General features: G+C 36.8%; 1 protein-coding gene across 3 annotated transcripts in view; it reads right to left on the bottom strand.

Annotated features, from left to right (window-relative positions):
* Window positions 1–23,357, bottom strand: part of LOC131061591 (uncharacterized) — a 90,968-nt gene that overhangs the window by 13,454 nt on the left and 54,157 nt on the right. For 2 of the 3 annotated variants that reach the window (XM_057995360.2, XM_059218156.1), the window contains 2 exons: window positions 17,552–17,641; window positions 6,017–6,206 (listed from right to left, as the gene is read on the bottom strand). In XM_057995360.2, coding sequence (XP_057851343.2) covers window positions 6,017–6,206; window positions 17,552–17,641 — 280 coding nt within the window. The remainder of the gene's footprint in view (window positions 1–6,016; window positions 6,207–17,551; window positions 17,642–23,357) is intronic. The other variant, XM_057995361.2, reaches the window with a different exon arrangement.

The following is a 23,357-nucleotide window of genomic DNA, read 5'->3' on the forward strand; positions in this document are numbered from 1 at the left end:
ACCTATGAGAGATATGTAAGTTAGGATAGTGGTAAAATATCGATTTAATGAGATCTACATGATAGCTATTAAATGAGTCTTACATTCAATGAATGTGAATAATTTATTCTTCAAGATGAATTAGGGAGATCTAATTCACATTAACAAAATCACTTTCAGACTTAAATCAGACCTGTCCCTAATTTTATATCAGTCTAAATGATGCAATTACTTCTGATTTGAATTCAAAATATGATCAACAATCTGACTGTTAATGTCCAGAAATTCGTTATCTTTCAAATTCGACTTAATTTCTTGCTATTGAAGGATGAAATTCGCCCTCCAATCTACTCAAATTTTCCCTTGTAATGATGAAGTCGCTGCTCCTTTGGGGTGAATTCGCTATTGATAACGATCGAACTAGCCTTTTCTAATGAACTTTGCTGATTGCTGATGATGAAATTCGCTGAAGAGGGAGAAGAATTGTTTGATGTGATGTTGAAATGATTGTTTGAATGCCTTCTTATATGCGATGTAGGTGAAGAGTTATGTCTTTTCCTATGAAGGCCGACTTGTCTTAATAAAATAAAATAACAAATTACCTCATCACACTAGCCGACTTATCTCTTTTCCTCAATTTCAAATTTTATTTTGGGCGCTAAAGTAATGCTTGGTTAATTTTAATGCATTGTAAAATCAATGAAGCTCGCTCTTCTACTTCGAGACATGAAATTCGCTCATCTCCCTTAACTCATGAAGTTCACTCATGTTCTTCAACTCATGAAGTTCGCTTATGTTTCTCAACTCATGAAGTTCACTTGAAATTCGCTCTTCTCCCTGGATTTGTAAAGTTGAAATTCGCTCTTGTAGTTCAATTCATGAAGTTGAGATTCGCTCTTGGAGTTCAATTCATGAAGATTGTTGATGTAGCTTTGAAGATGAAGATCGCTCTAAGTGGTATGCATATGAAGTTTGTTTCTCTCACCTTGCTTATTAAGTTCACTTGTCTTTTCTCAACTCATGAAGTTCAATTGTATGAAGTTCGCTCCAATCTTCCAACTCATGAAGTTCGCTCCAAATCTTCAAGTCATGAAGTTCGCTCCAATATTCCAACTCAAGAAGTTTGCTCCAAATCTTCAAGTCATGAAGTTCGCTCCAAATCTCCAACTCATGAAGTTCACTCCAAATCCTCAAGTCATGAAGTTCGCTCCAAATCCTCAAGTCATGAAGTTCATTCCAATTCCTCAAGTCATGAAGTTCGCTCTAAATCTCCAACTCATGAAGTTCTCTCCAGTTCTCCAACTCATGAAGTTTGCTCCAAATCCTCAAGTCATGAAGTTCGCTCCTCTATGCCTAAACATGAAGTTAAGGTTTTGGGGGCTTGGAGAATGAGGTGAATTGAAATCAAATATTGCCTTCTTGTACATCACCTTGATTTATTTTCTCCCTTCAAACTTGCAAGATGAGGCCTCTTGGAAACAACTTCAGCCAAGGATATTTAAAGTGAATTTTGCTTCTTATGAGAAACAATTGGAGTTTTACCTTTAACCTCGAACTCTTGGAGTGTCACTAACTAGCAACTTCTTTAGACTCATCAGCTGAGCTCCTGATTGACTCACATGACATCTGGACCTCATAAACTTACTCATTTAACCTGCGAAAAGGAGAGAGACTAGACTAAGAGGCTAGGACTTGAAAAAAAAGGGGGGTCCCCATCTTGATGGGGCGATGTGTGAAGTGGTCATAACACACCCCATTGCAAATGGGGACCCCCACTTTTTCACTTTAGGATTAGGGTTTTAGAATTGTTGTCAATCTCTTAGTTGTTAGCCTTTGCTTGTGAGGAGGTTGGTTTTGTCGGATTGAGACTTGCATGATTAAATTGTATGAGGTGATCAAGTCATCAAGATCTCATTTGCAAGCATGGATAGGTCTTAGGGTTTTTGGATGTCAAAGGCTAGATTTGATGGATGGTCAAGAATTGCTTTCCATGATGAAAACAGTGGGCTTATCTAAATTTGAGGGTAAAAAATTGTCTAGGGCAAAATTTTGCTCAAGGTGTGGTCTTGGCACAGGCTTGCTCATAAGGAGGTATTTGTGCAAATGAGAGGTGAAATTGCGCCTAGGCTAGAGATGGTTTGAGGCAAAGATGCATCAAAACAATCACCTTGACCAACAATTTATCAAAGGCAAAGATGAAATGCAAGTCTTGTTTTGTGCAAATGAAGAGGAAAATGTCGCCCAAGTTTGTGCAAATGCAAGGACAAAAGTCGCCATGTTCGTGCAAACAATCCTTAATTTTCTGCCCTAATTGTCAATACAAGCATGAAATTTCTGCCCAACTTGTGCAGTTAGACCATCAAAAGTCGCCACACCAAGATGAAATATAAGTCTAGTTTGTGCAATCAAACCCCAAAAAGCCTCTCAAACTTGTGCAAATGAAGGCATGAATGTCGCCTAAGCAATTAATTTGTGCAAATGAACCCCAGTTTACTGCCAGCTTTGAGAAATTCAAGCATGGAAAGCCGCCCTAGTTTGTGTCATTGAGCATGAAATTTCCACCAAAGTTGTGCGATTGAGGGCCTAAAAGCCGCATAGGCAAGAACAACTTGTGCAATTGGATGAAGATATGCCGCCAAGTTTGTGAAATTCAATGATGAAATGCTGCCTGATTTGATGCAAATGGATGATCAAAAGCTGACCAAGCAACTTTGTGTGAATGAAGGTCTAAAAGCTGCCACCCTTGTGCAAATGAAGCACAAAAAGCCGCCAAGGAAAAAGATGTAAAACACTTGTTAAGTCGGCCACATAGGAGTGAAGATGAATCGCTTAAGGGAGAAAGTAAAACATTTTATTTGCCAAGCCAAGTCGGCTAAGAGGTGAAAAGATGTGACCCCATACAACACTTATATAGACGGGATTCTTCGTCACATTTCAAACATCATTCAAGCAATCAGAATTCTGATTAACACTTAAAAGCAGAGCAAGCCGAAATTCTTGGACAAAGACAGCGATTTTTCAGATAATTTGATCACTTCATTGATCAAATTCACAACTTGAGTGAATGCAAATTCATTTACAGAAGTTTGGGGGTGTTTTGAAGCAATTTCCATCCATTCCTTGAGCATCAATTGAGCAAATTCGAATATACATCAGACCTGTAGCAGCATCAAGGACAAGGTTAATCAAGATCAGACCTTAATCATACCTGCAACACCACATAACCCAATCTGAAAATAAAGAATCATAGCACATAGAAATGGAAGGCAGGTGAAATTAGTATGTATTATATGTGTTTGATGCCCTCTTGTTTGCTTTGCAGGTGACTAAGGAAGAAATCAGGAGCAAGTCTGATTGTAGGGGGATCAGGACAGCACTTCAAGGAAGGATTTCACCACAAGTAAAGGTAAGGAATCAAGTGAAGGAACTCAGCAACATGAATAAGATTCATTGAGGAGAGAAATTTCATATCATGGAAAAGGCTAGCATGACAGCAAGAGGAGCATAATATCTTCAAGGTTTTCATTGCATCATGGAGTATGTGAAGAATTCAAGACTTCAAGGAGTAAAGGAGAGATCATACCTATACCTCACACTTTCAACACTGCAATTACTACATAGGGGTTACTCCACAAGTTAAAGGTCTCCAACATGAAGAGCTTACAGCACCAAGGTGTTCAAATGAAGATCAAGGTAACTCCAAGACATTCCAGACATAAAGGACAAAGAACACTTTAGCCAAGCAAGGGCAAATCAACATCAAGCCAAGATAAGCAAGGGTTAAGGAAGTTTCCTTAACCATAATGATGCCTTCATCACCATTGCACCAAGCTTGGAGATGCTGGATGTCAAGAGATATTGCTCAAACACTTTGTGGTGATCTACCAAATACAAGCAAACTAAGGTGGCATTCTTGTCGTCATCGACCAATCAAAGGGCTCCACGTCAACATGTCCAGATGCAATGTACCTAACTCACCCATGGAGGCACAAAGTTCCAGATACCTAACCTCATTTTCTATTGATTCACATTCAATGTGTGACACATGTTAAACTAAATGTAATTTTCTCATTGGCCGGAATGGAGTTTGCTGCTACAAACCCTAATTAGGGTTTTATTGTAAAATCTTGGCCATTGATTTATGAATCAATCTAAGCCATTGAATTGTATTGAGAGCACTATAAAAGGCTCAAATCTATCATTGTAAAGGTTAATAGTTAATACTGGAGTAATAGAGAATAGTTCAGCAATAGTTTAGAAGCAATCAATAGTTAGCAATTAGAGTAGAGTAGGAGAAGGCAAAGATTGTTGCCAAGATCTTGTTGTAAGAGACATTGTTTTCATTGAAGTTATAGTGAATTCTCTATGTTAATTCAACATGTTGCATGGTCTCTACTTCTCCTTTGCTTTAAAGTTGGTTAGATGAATGGAAGATATCATTATTGATGAATGGTGTACCTAATGTTCATACTACTTGTAATTTGTTGATTGCAAATTGTAGTGCGTAGTCAACTGAACTTGAGTGAAAGCTTAACTTTTATTACTTTATGCTCATTGTCCATGTGGTTGATGTGCATTGGTGATATGAAAATCATTTGTTTATCCTTAGGAGATTGCACCAGTTTTGTGTAGTCGTTCCTTGATGGCGAAACAAAGCTTGGTTTGGTCACACTTAATCAACAAGTAGTTCCTACATTCTTAGGATTAGATTAGAATCACTAAACATTATGTCTTTTGCCCTTTTATTTTCCAAGGAAGTAGTAAGTGCCAGCAGCATTCAAGCAAGAGCTCAAGTATCAACGTAAGCCCCCCTTGGATTACCAGAAATCACATCAACCGTTGAGGTATCTACACGTCAAGACTTGACAATAGAAACCTTGGAGTAGTCTCACATAATTTAGAATCCGAGGAGATTTTGTTCAAGAAAGGATAGAGTGCCTTTGATATTTTATTCTGTGTTGCATGGTGCATAAAAACACACCAACAATTACCTTCTAGTTTGAGGGTGGAGCTACATCTGGCTGCAAGAAGTAGGACCGCAACCATCAATGGATGTATATGGGAAAGAGACTTATAGTTGTAACTAGCACAAAATTGAAATCATTTATAATAATTTTCAATCATTATGTGATTCATAACATATTATATGGGTTGTTGTATTCACATGTTGATGCAATATTGTACTCTTTTTTATTCAAATCTAATAGAAAACACATCCCTAGCATTCTACAAACCCGTTTCATATGTTATATAATTATATCTTGCATGAAATATGTTTTTAAGGAATGTAGGTATTTTTTCTTAATTTGACATGTCTTGGCCAGATTTTGTCAAGCTATTGAGTTCAAGTCAGAATTGGGTCTCTCAATTTTTTTCAATTCACAAGTTTTTAAACTATGGTAGGAGCTATATTCCTAGGGTGTTGTTGCAAGTGCCATCATCTTCTCATATGACTTTTTGAGAGCACCTACTGTTGGTGTTGGAAATAAGCCACACCCGGACTGACGATGGACTGGTCCAAGAGGGGCCAGTAGCTCAGTGGTAGAGCACTCCAGCAGCATAGGGAAGGTCCTAGGTTCGAGTCCTAGCTGGTCTATGTCTCAACATGGTATCAGAGCCAGGTCCAGGCTAGGAGCCCCGAGCACATGAGAGGTGTGGCTTAAGGGGGGGTGTTGGTGTTGGAAATAAGCCACACCCGGACTGACGATGGACTGGTCCAAGAGGGGCCAGTAGCTCAGTGGTAGAGCACTCCAGCAGCGTATGGAAGGTCCTAGGTTTGAGTCCTAGCTGGTCTATGTCTCAACACCTACAACTTCAAGGACATATTGGGAGCACACAATTTATCCTATAAATATGGATTAATGCTGGAGAACGTTAGTGTATATTCGCACATTTTGGAATCTTACTTCTCAAGTTCTTGATGACTAGTTGTGGATAGTTCTTGATAGAATCATGGGCTTGGTTTATAAAAATAACAAGTTTAGTTGAAAATGAACCAAAACAAAAGATTTTATATTTAAAGCTTGCACTTGTTCACCTTCATCTAATCCTTCAGTGCTGTTGTACTTTAAACCTTCCATTAAATGCTCAGGCAATGGCGTTCTCTGCATATCTGCAACCTTTCTCTCACTTTCCACAAGCTTCTCAATTAGACAAAACTTTACTTCATCCCATTGGCATTCCAAGGTAACTAATTGTTTGTTTGGCGGAAAGTAATCTCTAAATACCTGCAGCAACAACTTGTTAGAAATTTGTTTGTAAACAATACTGAGCAAGAAGTCCTATGCTAAAAAAAGTTTAAAACTGCTAAGTCAGAGACTTCAAATGTCAATCAACCTGCACACCAAAAATTGAAGTGAAAAACATATGTTTCTTTTTTAATACATCTGATGAAAAAATTCAACTAAAGTTTGTTGTGCTCAGTCTAACATCAAAAAGACTGATCCTCTATAGATTCAAGGTAGAACTGATTGGGACACAAAATATTTGCATATCATTTGAGCCATTGTATGAACAAAATGTTCATTTGTTTAATACTTTCAGGAGGAGTTAAAGAAATTACTGATGATGTTTATTGATGTGGTCGCATACTCACCATGTTTAATATCTCCAAATAGGAATAAAGGAAAAACAACAATATCTTCAAAAATATGCAACAGAAAATTCTGAAATTTTATTTGCACATTAAAAACCCTTCAACAAACTCAGATCTAGGCTCAGAATATTCATCTGATTTTTCTGCTAATTTATAGAAATTTCTGAACATGAAAAAGTTACAGGAAACACACTAAATCTGCCCACAATTTTCAGAAATAACTCACATTATTCTTTTTCTCGTTTTTTTGAGATGACAATGACCAGCAGTATCCAGATATGTGCTCAACTACCTCAGAAATGTCTTCAAAACGCGACCCTTGCCAAAACCCTCAGAAAATGAGCACTAGGTCTCACAATGACATCCCAGTTGTCCTTGCTGATGTTAGTTTCAATGATGCTAAAGATTATGTAAGAAATTATCTGTAGGTTGTCCAAATTTGATTCAGATAACTTTGAATCACACCTCCAAAATGGCCTCACAAACCTTATAAGAATATGCAACTCTGAAAATGATATGCTAGGGCATCACAAATCAAAGCCCTTCCACCGAAACACACTCTTCAATAGGGAGCCCATATGTCTCTTTGAAACCAAGAATAGTCAAGGGTTTCAAGCCTCAAGTCAAGATTGCAGTAGCAATAGAGAAAATTCTGATCACATAATGAGCTCCAAGAGAACCCTAATATGTTATATAATGACTCCCAAAATAATGATTTAACCTCAGCTATAGATTCATTGCAAGCCCAATCCAATGCTCCAAATAAAACCCTAAAAATGAGCGAATAGGCTCCTTATTTTCCAATGCCCCCTTTGACCCTTTTTGTGCATGCTTAATAAAAATCATTAAAAGTTTAGACTCAAAAAGGGGACATATTAAGTCTTTAGGCTAAGAGTCACTTAAGTTGCATAAAAAGACATGCCCACAACTTAAAATCACTTTAGTTGAATAAAAACACATGCCCACAACTTAAATCACTTAAGTTGCATATAAAGACATGCCCACAACTTAAGAATAGAAAAGAGAACAAGCCAAAGACTCCAACACTTACCCAATGATGCTCTAAGTCCTCTTCCTCTTGGGTAATCCAAGGAAAGGACAGCCAGTGCATCATTAAGCAGAAGATGCAAGAAATGACATTAGAGTTTATAGTGGTTTTGTTGATTATATTATGCGATGTGGTATTCTAAACTTAATTCCTGTTTTTAGGCTGCAAATAGATATATATCTATAATTTTTACATGTTTTTTGCACAGAACTAACCCAAAATGAACCCAACCCCAATTGTTTTTGCCAAATCCACAATCCCAAACCAAGATCCATGCCAGAATCCGATAACATAATTAATATTAATCCTAATAAAGGGAACCAAAGAAAGCACTTGGATGCTATGTTACATATCTTCTTGTTTTGATAAGTGATGTATGGCTAATTTTGTGTCAAACAGTGAGACAATCATGGATATATAAATTTTAACCCTATGCAATATAAAATAAGTCTGAACACAATATTGAGATACAAATGGAAATCTACATGGAAAATAAAAAAAGGATTCACGTCCTACATAATTTGGAAGAGCATAATGATTTTGATTGCACCACTATTGCACTCAAACCCAAACAAAGAAATTGAACGGTCAACATTATGGTGTCTAATGCAAGTATAAATAAGTACGGAAAGAAAAATGGAAATTGAATTGCATTGATGACATCCAAAGAAAATAATATAAAGAAATGCCTAACCAGCCTAATACTATTTGTATATATTTAATATTTATCATGATAGAGTCTGTTTCTAAATTTAGGATGGCTTGTGCAACCAAAAATTGAGAATAGAATTATATTCTATTAGAAATAACATCCAAAACAAAATAAATATATACAATAAGATCAACAGCTATGTAGAGGTATGTGCCTTATACATGGGCGTGCAAACTGCTGCCATAAATAAAATTAAAATCCTTCGAATGAGGGAGACTCTAAAGTTGTAATGAAACTGCTTGACAGATAGAGAAGAAATAGAACAGATATTCATCAGCAGCTAAAGTATATAATTAGTAAAATTGTTGAAATTCTGGCAGAAATGCAAAATATCACATACAACATGCTACTAGAAATCACAGCACAATGTCAGATCTTTTGGCAGTGCAAGCCATACGCATTGACTCTCTCATGGGTCTAAAACTATGAAAGGTCAAAGCTCTCAACACAAATTCAAACTGCAGTCAACTTACAGAAACCGTAAATCAAACTCTGTTATAAACTTCTGACTTATTATGATGAATAAAATCTTTTTTTAAAAGAGCTGTAAATAGGAGAAACTTAGAATCTGGAATAAGTCCCATGGCCACAAAACAAAATTTATTTCAAGGTGTGAAAATTTCTACTCTTTACCACTCTCAATATGTTCTTTTTTTAACTATGTTCCATAGATGTCTCTCTCGCCCTTATTTCCTATTCCTTTCTTGTTTATCTTTTTAAACACTCCATACTAGCTTGGCCTTTTCCCACATCTTTTCTCTATAACTTCCCAACCCTTGGACTACATGTTAATACTCCTTTGCATCACTATTGGTTCAGCTTATTTTTTCAGCCATCAATGTCCCTAAAACTAACTCAGCACCTTAACTATTTTCCCATTCATGTCTCTCTCTCACTATTATTTCCTCTTAGACTCTTGTTTCACATCCTATCTTTTTAGACTTAAAGTAGCCTGTTCTTTTCACACATTTTTTCTTTTAACTATGAACCCCTCTGACCCCACATAAAATACCTTTATAACAGTCAACTCTCTAGTCACTTTGTTTTTTTCCCACCAATGTCCTTAGCACTAAAGTCCTGCACCCTTCAATCAATTTTTATTAGGTTTTTTTAGCCTCATTGAATCCCAAGAATACGCACTATCCTTTCCACCTATAACCTTTAATTCCTCCATCTCCTTAGATTCCCTCACCTCAATATAGAATTGTTTTTTCCCAGAGCCCCTAAGTGTTTCCATCTAACAAGCTTTCATCTACCATCTCACTTTTTCTCTCCAAGTGAATGGGCTCTTCTGCATATTTATATAATCTGGTATGCATAACACACAAAAATCAGAAATAACTGCTAACATAGATATTCATCAGATCACTTCAAATATGGAGATTGCTCTCTTTCAGAGATCAAACCGAAGAGAAATAATACCAATAATGTATGGAGGAGAAGCAATAGCTAACAAAATCTTAAATGCTACAAAAGGAAATAATGGCACACTACCATATAACATGATTATTTCTGGGAGAAAACCCTTCTGGGAGAAAACCCAGCAAAAAGTAGTACTCATTAAATTAACTCACAATTGTTCATGGGCTTGGCAAGTACTTACGAGTTTTTCCCCACTGTGAGTTATCTCAAAGTAAACCCAAAGAAGTTTTACCTGAGTTTTTGATAAAACATCAATTTTTTCAATTTTTTCCGCAAGTACTCATTGAAATTCAGTGAATCCACACCAAAAAATCTATGTTACCCTGAGTTTTCGGGATGGGGATGGCAAGGGACGGCGGAACGCATTTTTGGGACGGCAAATTTTTTTGCCAAATTTGCAGATGGCAGGGGGACGGCAAAGGGGACGGCTATATAAAATATAGGGAAAATTTAAAATATATAGGAAAATTCGCATATATACATTATATTCATATGAACACATGGATATAGCATGTGTATGATACTATGAAAACATTTTAGAATGTAAATTCTGAACATACAACATTGCCAATACTTGATATGCAATTATGCATTCATAATTCAGAATTTCAATTCATTCACATTGTCAATATGCATATCATAATAGATATTAAAGAAATAACATACAAAATGTCAAAATGCCCAAAGGCTACACTGCTGCCATATAGTTTCATTGTCAATTACGATATGAAAATCAAAATGGGACTAATGAATTAATATTTTATTATTTTGATTTCCTATTTATGATTTATTATTTATTAATTTTAAATTTTTAAATGTTTACCAATTAATTTAATAATTTAATATTTTCTATTTATAATATGAATTAAATTTTAATAAACTTATAATTTAATTAATGTTGCCTTTTAAATTTTTTAATTACAATTGAATTAATAGGGGCCCATATTAGAAAATTCAAAAAAAAATGAAAATACGACATTTTTTATTTTTTTAATATTTTTAATAGTCTTAGATGTGGGGGGCGTCCCAGCCGTCCCCGAGACATATGGACATCCCCCCAAGCTAGGGAAGACGTCCTCCCGTTTCGGGGACGTCCCCTCTAAATTCTTGGCAATTTGGGGACGGGGGGAAACATCCCCTGGCCGTCTCCAAGTCCTTGAAACGTCCCCGGGACTGGGACGGGGGTTTTCAGGTCAGGGACGCGTCCCCGGGTTACATAGCAAAAAATTGGTGCAAGATATCTCTTGGTTAACAAGAGATTGAAAGAGGGCTCTGCTCTTTATCTGGATAAGCCATCCACACAGTGTTCGGAAACTTTAGTCCTAAGCTCCAAATGGTCAGGCACAGGTTAAAAGCAATTTCGACACAAATTTGAAATGAAAAAAAGCAGTCTCCACTCTATAAAACCTCTATTCACCCTTCCATACCACACTCAACAGGAAGCATGTTGTATCATACTGACATAACAAAACATGCGTCACACAGGTTGTCAACTAATTTATCAATGCTGGAAGAATACAACTAACTTCACGTACCAACAAGTTTGTGGATTGATTAAAATTTAATTGATTTACAGAGGATGAGATTTTTTATTTCAAGATGCAAGCTATGGAAGATGTGGTTACAGCAGAAGAAAGGGAGATTGGATTGTCATTGGATAACATTGATATGGCAAAGGAGTCATTTCCATCTAGCAATAGGGTGGAGCCACAAGCACAGTCTTTTAGGCCAAGTAGAGAGCCACAACCAAGTGCAATGACCATACCCTCTACCACCCAATTTTTCACCATAACAAGGAAGAGGAAATTGTAAAAGCTTGTGATTTGTTGCTTGCCTAGATGTGCTATTAATGATGATGATTTTCAAAGACAATCATCATAAATTCATAATAGTAATCAGTTACTATTGTATATGGCTTCACATGATTATATGATCTTGTAATCCATGTGTATTCAAGAATCAAATCTAATCGAAAACACATCCTCTTGTTTTTTGAACTTAGTTGATGCATTATGTAATGAAAAATTGCAAAAAAAAAAAAACTGTTTTTAAGAAATTTAAGTATTCTTTTAAGTTGCCAAGTTTTGTCGAATTTTTGCTGAGTTGAAAAGTTTGGACTTGCCATGTTTTTGCCAAATCCGAGTCTACTAACTGTGGTTTACAATACTATAAGATATTTCTTACTTGTTCTTAACACTAATCCATGTGCATGTTGTATTTAAAGGCACGTCAATAATATAAACCACTAACTTGTATGACAATATAATGGTTATAAACCATTGGCCACAAAACCACCTATAATGCCACGCAAATGACCCACTGTATTCCCTAGCCAAGGCACATCCCTGGACCCCACTAGGTATGCCCATGTGTAGAGCATGCAAAGTATACCGCACATATCCAACATGAGTGAAATACAAGAAACCCTCAAGAGCATGGGCCACACAAGCTTCTAAATAAAGGTGATTAACCTTTGACAAAGCTCTCACAACCTTTTATTAATTAGAACAAAAAAAATTCGAATGACCTGTGAATGGTAATTTTTTATCACTGCATTCTTGATCTGTCTGCAAAAGGATTTCAAGTAGAGCTACATATAATTGTTGGGAAGGGGAGTTGATGATAAGCAGGTAAGATTAGACACTAGCTTACATGAAATAGATTTCGATGGATGTAGAGTATCTACATGGAAAATAATGGTGGGATTTCAACACACCAGAAATATGCTACAATATGAGCATATGACAACATAGCCACAGTGATTATGATATTTCTGAAAAGAAATGGATGCAGGTGTTTAAGAGACAGCAGAAACCAAAAAAAATTGCATACACGAAGATCTGCAATCCTAGTATTCATCAAATGAAAGGCAGCTCCTGAGACTGAGAAAGAGCCTATCCTAATAGATGATGATGGCATGGCCAGTGACCAAGCAATCATTTTTCGATCTCAAATTGCAAAGACGGGACATGGATACATCAGACAACAGGGCTAAAGTAAGATACCACCTATTTCTCAGGTAAATTTTAGGGCATCTACTTGGGAAATCTGTTTTACCTAAATATCAAGACCCCACCCAGGTCTACTCTATTGCTGAAATACATAATAAGGCCACCCAGATAAAAGACCAATCAATCCTGAGTAAAATCATTTTAACCATTTCTCTTTTACAATGCAATCCATATCAGGCAAGTTACCCATCTTGTCCTCCCCGAGGTCTATGCCAGCCCATTTGATGTAGCAATCTCAGTAGTATAATGCCCATACAGATCATATGCAGAATTTTACCTCTGATTATTATCTGAAAGGAAGGCCAACCCCACTGACTGAATCCTCACTGAATAAGGCATGTGTCAGCAACAGTGCAAATCAGTTAATAAATATTCTCACATTAAAACTTAAATATTACTAGCAACTCAATAATTGACCTTATTCAACTTGATTTTCTTATTAATGTTTCTCTAACTATCTTATAAATGTTTCTCAATGTGACATGTTTGAATCGGTATTTACATGTGCTGGAACTACGAAAGCTCTTAAATCAGCATGTTATTCTTAATTCCTGAATTACCAATGCAAATGCAGATAAATACATGGAGATAATAAATCTGATTGAAAGGAATAAGATTGTTTTTCTACGCAAGTGTATGAGGTCTATCCTCACCAACCAAAACCTAAAGAATCTCCATAAAATCATATTATGAAGGCAACTTACTAGAAGATTCAGTAAAATTAATTTTGACTCAATTTTCTTATTAATGTTTCTCTAACTATCTTATAAATGTTTCTCAATGTGACATGTTTGAATCTGTCATGTCCCCTCCTTGATCATTATATATAACATAACGAAACACTTATTATTATTTTTAAATATAATAAATATTAACGAACAATTATTTGAAATTTATTTATTTATTAGATATTATTATTTAATTAATATTTATTACTAATAATATTCTTGAAATATTCAAATAAAAATAAATTGAAACTATGGTGCTGTGGGGGAAGAATTGAGAAATAATATATAGACCATCTGGTGAGGGGCAACATACGGTGACATAAAGAGGGGAATGATAGCATAGAAGCAGAAAGAAACTCATAACAACAACGATAAATAAATGGGGATAACAATTATGTTAAAAGATATTGATATATGTCTTGAAAGCAGTAAGAATTAGTAAACAACGATTTGTATAAGGCTAAGCAATGGCAAGGAAGATAGTGTTAGGTAGTCGATAAGAGTCTTCAAGACAACTAGCATGTTAGGTAGCCGATAAGAGTCTTCAAGACAACTAGCCACCTTACTAATACCAGTTGATAATGTTGGTTAAGACAAGAAGACTAAACTAATCGATATCGGTTATGAAGAGGCACGAAGGCAGCTATTATTAGATCTACTAACGACTGCGACTATAGTGGAAAGACTGATCATTGTTTTGAAGGGTTTGATCAAGAAGCGATGTGACTAATCAAGTCCAAGGGATGCCATCCTTTTGAGTTGGGAGGTATAAGAGCAAGTCCAAACACATCGAATTGGGGGGCATAGCAAAGGATGGACGATTCACCAACAGTCATACACATCTGACGAAAAGAACATGGAATCGATCATCAGAGGAGATTGACCATCGTGATACGAATATCAGAAACAAAGGCATCATGAGCCCCTACATAAGACAATAACAATCAACTTCAGATCTCAGATACCGGTTCTCCCCTATTTTGGCTGGGTCCTGGTCCTGGTCCGTGCCCGGTCCTGGTCCTGGTCCGGTTCGCTCTGGGTCCCACCCGGGTCCTGCCCAGGCGGCTGGGTTCCCTGTGGGTCCTGCCATGCAGGACCCACAGGGAACCCAGCCGCCTGGGCAGGACCCGGGTGGGACCCAGGGCGAACCCAGGATGACCCGGGTGAACCCAGGAGGACCCGGGTGAACCCAAGCCCGTGGGTTCCCAAAAACGGGGCCCACGGGTTAGCAAGCATTTAAAAACAATAAAAAAAATATATTTTTAATCATATTCATAATTTGCAAAAAAGATAATATTCAAGTTTCAAGTTTCAAAATGTGAAAATGTCATGACACAATAAAGTATAAAGTTAAACATTCAAATTACAAGCCATCTATGGGATTTAAATTCCATATTCATCTTCATCTGAAGCATCCAACCCAAGCCATTAATTCAGAATATTTATTGGCATTGGCAATTATGGATTTATGATTTATTGATTTATGATTTATCTGTTATCATCTATGTATCATTGTATGGGAAAGTTACTTTGTATGTTTGATGTTTCATATTTGTATGTTTGAACTGTGAACATATATAATTTTGATGTTTGAAGTTTGAACATATATATATATATATATATATATTAAAAAAAATTAAAATATATATATATATGTACGGACGAACCCGTACCCGTACCCAAAATTTATTTTTTTTTGCCGAATCCGCGAACCCGTACCCGAATCCGAACCCGAATCTGACGTGTTTGATATCTTACCCATGATCTAATTATCATATTTGGTGTTAACATGAGGCTGACCACTGTGTTAATCTTAGAGGATCTGATTAATACTGAGAGGGGGGGTGAATCAGTATTAACAACAAATCAAACATAGACCAACACGAGAGTCATTTACCAGTAAGTGTTCATTAACCATGCATAAACTGAAAGTAAAGCATAACATCACATCAAAAACATTCACCATATGAACACCATGATTTTCACGTGGAAACCCAAATAGGGAAAAACCACGGTGGGAATTGGTACCCACAAGAATTTTGCACTCTTTCGGAATGCGCCCTGTTAGGAGCCTAGCCCGGTTAAGCGCTTACAAAGATGCCCTGTTAGGAGCAAACCCTGTTAGGAGTCACCCGGTTAAGGGATTTACCTTAGCCCTGTTAGGAGCTTTGATCTATTAGGATCAACCTCGCAAAAGGATTTAGAACTCAGATGTTGAGTCACCCTGTTAGGGGATTTACAATGTGAGGCCTATCAGGACCTACTCGGTTAAGGGATTTTATCTACTGCAACTGTTAGGGAACAACAGTGAATGATCTGTGTATAGCACTCAACTGCTTGCTTGATCAGATCCAATTAAGCTCTAAGTCTGCAACACTCTGGCAGAACTTCTCACACTCTGGTTCGGCTTCACACACTTTCACAAAAATCGCAAACACAACAAACATCACTATACCGACATAAATAACTTTTACAACTAGGTCGACAACAGAACCCTAAGACTTACAACATAGATCATCACAGATCTTTACAACTCATTACTGAGCATCATATGGATCATTACAATCAATTGCAAATCAATATCAACCGTTGAGTGATCGTAACTCATCCCAACAACTCGACCCCGATACAAAGTCAAACCCTTAGCACACTCCGCTAGGCACTTTGCATATTCCCAAGAAATTCGCTTTCCAAACGCACCAAAACATCTTTCAAACACTTCATGCGATTTGTGCCACGTCATTGCCAACATGTGAACTTGATGTAGATCACTGCCAAACCAAAAATCATTACCGGTTAAGAGAATTCTTTACCGGTCCTTAAACCCTGGCAAAAACTCAACAGAAATTATAAACATAACTTCCGGTTGTCACTACATGATGTGGTTCCGATCAGATACATGTTACAATGATAAACACTCAAATTCAAAACCACAAAGCCTCAATCATCACCAACTGCCAGATACAATCAAAATATTTCCTCGTTTATCGGTTAAGGTCCTAATTCCCAGTTTCTTAATTCTTTACCGGTAAACTCTTTTTGGTAAACCAAAAAGATTTAGATGACACAAGACAACATCAGTAGACATGAATAAACATTAGTTGCCATCAATGACAACACAAATAACTGATCAAAGTCATCCATCATGCAATCTCAATCTCTTTATCACAATCTCATCACAAACAGTCTTTTAACTGGTTCAGTCATCATTCTCCATCTGCATCAGTTATGCCAATCATGCCAACACACTGTGCATAAATGATTGTGTGGAAGGAGATCTATATATATTGCGGGAGGTGCTTCTGGTCAATATTAAAATTGATATTAGAACAAGTCAACACCATTTCACAAGTAAGGAGCATGATATGGTAAGTAATCGATATTGGAGTATTGAGGTATGTCGTTAGTGCCTATTGTCGTGGTATCTTTGCAATAGAAGATTCTCGAATAGTGAATAGGGAGAGGATTGCGATGAATAAGGTATGTTTTACAGGCCATCGATTACTCGACAAACATTAACTAATAAAGCCATTGCCATATTAAACTAATCAATTATTTTGGAGGAAGCAATTTGCTTGAGGAGGTATCATTATGAAGAGATTTATATCTAGAAAGCAACCTTCCCATCATATATATATGGGAGATTGAACGCATTCCAACAAGGGGACATTACAGAATCAGTATTTACATGTGCTGGAACTAGGAAAGCACTTAAATCATCATATTATTCTTAATTCCTGAATTACCAATGCAAATGCAGATAAATACATTAAGATAATAAATCTGATTGAAAGGAATAAGATCATTTTTCTAAACAAGTGTATGAGGTTTATCCTCACCAACCAGAACCTAAAGAAACCCCATAAAATCATATTTTGAAGGCAACTTACTAGAAGATCAAATAGAAACTTATAGAAAAGGAAATATAAAGATCTAAATTCCTCCAAGTTTCTCCCCATGCCTATTGTATATAATACAATTGCAATGTAAATTCCTCAATCTGCATAAGGAAGATAAACGAGACCATTTAAGAGATTATACGAGAAAGAAACATACTGCAGGCCCTTCCTTTGTAAGTCTTGAAGACTGTTGAGCTTGAGACATACTTGCGGACATATTAAATACCCACACAACATCAAGCAATATCTGCAAAAGGCACTTCAATAATCAATTTAAATCTTGTCACGATGTATGGAAGTGAATGATAGCACAATCAATCCAATTTTAGCTGGAAAACAAGAGGTTTTTGGCATCAAATCTCTACTATAACACAAGGAGCGATAAAGCAATATATTTCATCATAGTTCATAAACAGAAAGAATTTTATATAAACTTGCTGAATAAAAAGAATGATAGAGTCATCAACTCTAATGTTGAACAATGACGTACTTAGAGTTAAAAAGAATTGTTACTTTCATAAAGTACGAGGTTTACTAATGACAATTATTGCTAAATCACAACCATTGTATCTGTTCATGGAGAATGGTATTTATCTAAATTGGAGATACTAGACTAATAACATATTTCCACCATCATAGTCATGTCCAATACCGTTGTACATCAAGCTGTTGATAAGAAGAAAAGAATTTTCATTTCTCCAATTTTGTTATGTGCTACATGCTTATTCTATACTATTATTTTCCCTTGAATGTTTTGTGTGTTCATACTCACTCAGGTGGACGAGATTATTATTTACATCTTTGGCATTGGCATTGTATCAAAACCCATCCATTGTCCCTGAGAACTAATATTGTGAGTGATCCTTAATTTCATCCACAAATAGCAGAAAATAAGATCGATTACAATTTTAGCTTGTGCTACATATAATTAAGACAAATGACAATCAGGAAGTAAAGAATATTGTGATAAGAGAAGGGAACACTGAATTTTTATCCTACAAAACCTTTGAAAGAGAAAATCTAGATTTTGTAGTGGCAAATGTATTGCTACAAAATTATTAGAAGCTAGACAAATACAGCGAATACAACCAGATGTGAAATAATGTGAAGTACAGTCTGCCCTTTGTTCAATTACCATAATAATACTCAAATCTATAATAAGTCTATGCCATGAATTAACATTGGAATTCAACTTCTCTATGGTCTATAATACTCAAATCTACCTCATATGCCACAATACAACCCCCTATTCTCCTTATAAAGATGCTAGGACGTCCTCATGCACTAAAAAGTCCTAGAAGCGGAATTAGAAGGAGAAATGTAAAACTGTTTGCTTCAAAGTCTTTGTTTCAGATGCCATGAAGAAACCACGCTTGGCACAAACTGGTGATGTTATAATCATCAAGACAGTTATGAAACCACCCCAAGGATTGTAAACCATTCAACAAATTCAAAGCCGCCACTATAAGGGAACTAGAAATTACAAAATCACTTCCTACTAGGATCTCAAATAAAACCTAGTGATTGCTAAGAGTTGTAACATTTAGATATGATTTCTCTAAATAAAGTTTGATTCCTCTCAATCCTTCTTGATCACACCTCCCTTTTTAGAGAGGCTTGTGGTCCTACAAAAGCTTAATGAGACATTAAATGAGAAAAGAACTTCCCTACCCCCTCCTTCGAGTACCATTTAGCTTGCCTTGGTGGATTTCCTTTGCGTCCAACTTGCCAATGCTCCTAGTTTCCTATAATAATTTTCTAGAATACCACAACCTTTAGAAGTAATTCATGGTCAGCAGTCCTACATTGATGATGATTCCTTTCCTCTAATGTTTGTGTGGGACATCTGAGGTACTTAACAAGCACATCCTCATCCTCCAAGTCTACACACCATGACAGACTTGTGTTCTAAACCCACACACTTTGCCCATTCTCTTGTTTAAGATACAACCACTTAATTGTTTGATTAGTCTTGCAACAAATAGGATAGAAATTCTTATCTAGCAATTACTTAATTTCTTTTCATCTAGAGACAGACACTATACAAGAACATGTCAAGTTTTGAGACATGCAAAAGATTTCTTATGTGTCAGTCTAACATTATGTCAGAGAAACGAGAATCGCCCGGACTCGCCCAAACGAGTTTGGGTCCAAGTCATGCCTCCTGAGTCTGCAGAGCTCGGACTCGGACTCGGCTGAGTCTGAGAGGCAAAATCGCCAAACTCGACGAGTCTCATGCCTGAAACTCAGCCGCCGGCTAGGTTAAATAAAATGACAAAAAAAAGAAGTTAAAAAGTCTTTTTAACTTCTTTTTTTTTTGTTATTTATCCTTAGCCCCTAAAAGTGAACTTCATTTCATTCACTTGCAAAAATAGGAGTAAAGTGAGTTGTGAAGAAAAACAAGGGTGCATTGAAGAAAAACCAACAAGGAGGAAGCTCAAGATTTCTTCCATTTATCGCATTGGGGCTGCATTGTGTTTAGATTTGGTGCATCAAGAGTTGGATAGGAGTTTGTAGCTCAATTCAAGCTTGTTGTAGAGGTAAGATTGTTTTTTTGAGATTTTTTTGTTTCTTGTATGCAAAAATTCCATTTTCTATTCATTTATTTTGAAAGTTTTACATTTTCTTCCAAAAGCTTTTGTATGTTACTATGTAGGGTTTGTAAATTTTAATTGTTTTAAAGTAGGGTTTGACAAACCCTACAATTTTTTTATTTTTTTTAATTTACAAACCCTACCTTATTTTTTTTGAAAAAAAATGTTCAATGAGAATGAATGTATTAATTTCTTTTTGAATTTGTAATGTTTTATTGCAGCAACCTTCACTTTCTTATTTGCCTTAAGTTTCACAAAACTATCATACAATGTCTTCTAGTTCTTCTAGACCCCCCATTAAAAAAGACCCTACTTGGAAATTTCCTGAGGATTTTCCAGGGCAAAAAAAGGGGCAGATAGTGTGTTTTTTTTTTTTGCAAAAAAATATTCCATGGAGGCATATATAGATTGAAATACCATATTGTTGGTGTGCGTGGGCATGATGTCGACCCATGCATAGAAGAAACCACTGAGGCCATACGCGAGTGCTATGTAATGGTTGAACAAATTGAAAAGAAAAAGAAGCAAAAGGAGGATCTCGCGGCCATTGGAAGAGGGGCAGCTTTAGGGACACCTTTAGGTTGTGTAGGAGGGCCTTCTTCCTTACCTCCATATCGCCCCACTCACTTTGCTACTGCTGGTGCTTCCGCTTCTACTTCTGCAAGTGCCACTTCTCATGTTCCTAGCACTGCCAGTGGTAGTGGGAGTGTTAGCATTGGACCTAGAATTCGTAAATCTAGGTTGGATACCTTCTTTGCGCCTCGCCCTACTCTTGGGTCCCAACAATCGCTCGAGAGCATGGGTTGGAACAAGGAGGTCCATGATGCCGCTAAAATGGCAGTTGGCAAGTTTTGGGTCTATGACAGTGTTCCATTCTTCACAGCCAGGTGAATGTTTTATGTTTGATTGTTTTAATTTTTATACTCTGATTGTTCGTTTTATTTTTTGTCGTACATAGTACATACTACATAGTTCATTACTACATACTTATCTCTTTTAAATTATTTGTGACATGTCTCCTTATTGACAAGAAATGGTTGATGCCCTTACCATATGCGGGGCGGGGTTCAAAGCCCCTTCTGAGTCTGATTTGAGGGGACCCATTTTGACTGAATTGGTGAATGACGTGAAGAAGGAATTGGTTGATCAACGCCAAATATGGAGCAATAAAGGTTGCACCATCATGATTGATGGTTGGACGGATAGGAGATATAGAACTCTCCTTAATTTTCTTGTTTCTTCTACAGGTGATTGATTAATTTTAGTTTCATTTAGTCATTATCTTTTTATTTTTCATTTAATGATTTATTGAATGATCATTGATCTTGCTTTATTTTTTATTTCAGGGGGCACCGTTTACATCAAGTCCATCGATGCCTCCGCCCATTGCAAGAATGCCACCTACCTATGTGAGCAGATAGAGGAGGTGATTGATGAGGTGGGTGAGGAGAACCTAGTACGGGTGGTGACCGACAATGCAGCAAATTATGTTGCTGCAGGTAAACTTTTGATTACAAACTAATTTTGTTTGCAAATTAATTACTATTTTGTAACTTCATTAATTACAATGCAACAAATTATGTTGTTGCAGGTAAACCATTGATGGAGAGGCACCTATCTATAGTTTGGACTCCATGTGCCGCCCATTGCATTGACCTCATGTTGGAGGATATTGGAAAACTCCCATGGGTCAAGAGATATGTAGAAAGGGAGAGAAATGTGTGCAAATTTGTATATAATCATTCATGGGTGTTGGCTCTTATGAGACAATACACAGAGCGGGAGGAGTTAGCTCATCCAGGAATCACAAGATTTGCCACAAACTTCATCACATTGCAGTCCATGCTTCGCTGTAAGTCGGCCTTGAGACGTATGATTGTTGGTGAAGAGTGGTCTTCCTCATCCTATACTGCCACCCCTAAAGGGAAAGATATGGCAGACTGCATTTTTGATGAGCGAGACGTTTGGATCCCTTGTGATGAGATAGTGAAGGTAAATTTTTTATAAATTCTACAATTTAACTTTTTGTTTTATAACTTATTCGTCATATTCTCTTATTTGCTTATTTAATCTAAATTACACAATATTTTCAATTTTGCAGTTTGTTAAGCCCTTGGTGGTTCTATTGCGAGTTGCAGATGGAGAGAAGTCTGCAATGGGCTACATATATGAGGGCATGGATAGGGCGAAGGAGGGCATCAAATCCATCTATGGAGGAGATGAGAGCAAGTATGGTCCCATTTGGGAGATCATTGATAGGAGATGGCATCATCAGCTTCATAGGCCCATCCATGCAGCAGCCTATTATCTAAATCCGGCATTCCATTTTAGCCCTACTTTCAAGGTTGATGTGGAGGTCCTTAATGGGCTATACTCAATCATGGAGAAGATGGTACCTACTGGTTCTACTCAAACAAAGCTCATTCGAGAGCTATAGTTGTTCTCATTGGAGGTCCTTAATGATGCCAGGTAAAAATAAATTGTAAGGCTTAAATTTAATTTTATTGTACATTGTTAAATGAGTTTATGAGTGAGACTGATTTTATTTATTTTTCTCATTTCAAACTCAGATAATTGGTGGAGCTTTTTTGGCCCAATGACATCAAATCTTCAGAAGTTGGCCATTTGCATCTTGAGCCAACCATGCAGCGCATCTGTTTGTGAGCGCAATTGGAATATGTTTGAGCACATACACTCCAAGAGGCGCAATAGATTATCCGTGGAGAAGATGAATGATCTCGTCTTTGTTCACTACAACCTCCGCCTGAGAATGAGAAAGAATGCATTAGCTGACATCTCTCCTATCATTCTAGATGAGGTTGATCCTAATGCAAAGTGGGCCACTGAGACAGATCATGTGGCTATCTTTAGTGATGATGACACTGATTGGATCGACCAACTAGATATAGAGGCTGAGGTTGTAGCCATGGTAGGGGAGGAGCGGAGAGCACGAGCAGAGACAGGAGATTCAGAGGCAGATAGTGACACAAATGTTCTTGATGTTGGTGAGCATGGCATAGTGTCACGGGAAGCGGCTATGGCTGCCGAATCATCCAGGACCTACCTTAGACACCTTTTGCAGGGAGTCGAGGCCGGAGGGTCCACGCTCTTTTGAGCCATAGGCTTGTAGTTGTATTTACCTTTGGTATTTGTATAGATCATTTGATGATGATCATATGATGACATGGATTTTTTATTCCATGAGATTTGTACTATTTTATACATTTGACAATATTTATATATCTATGTTTGTTGTTTCCTTCAGCTACAATTTGTGTTTATGCTTATGTGATTGATGTATACTTGTGTATGTAATCAAATGAGTCGAGTTTGATGATGTTACTGTGTCTTTAAGGTGTATTCAATAAA

The sequence above is a fragment of the Cryptomeria japonica genome, chromosome 3 (genome assembly GCF_030272615.1).
Source record: "Cryptomeria japonica chromosome 3, Sugi_1.0, whole genome shotgun sequence".
In the NCBI taxonomy this organism is placed as follows: Eukaryota; Viridiplantae; Streptophyta; class Pinopsida; order Cupressales; family Cupressaceae; genus Cryptomeria; species Cryptomeria japonica.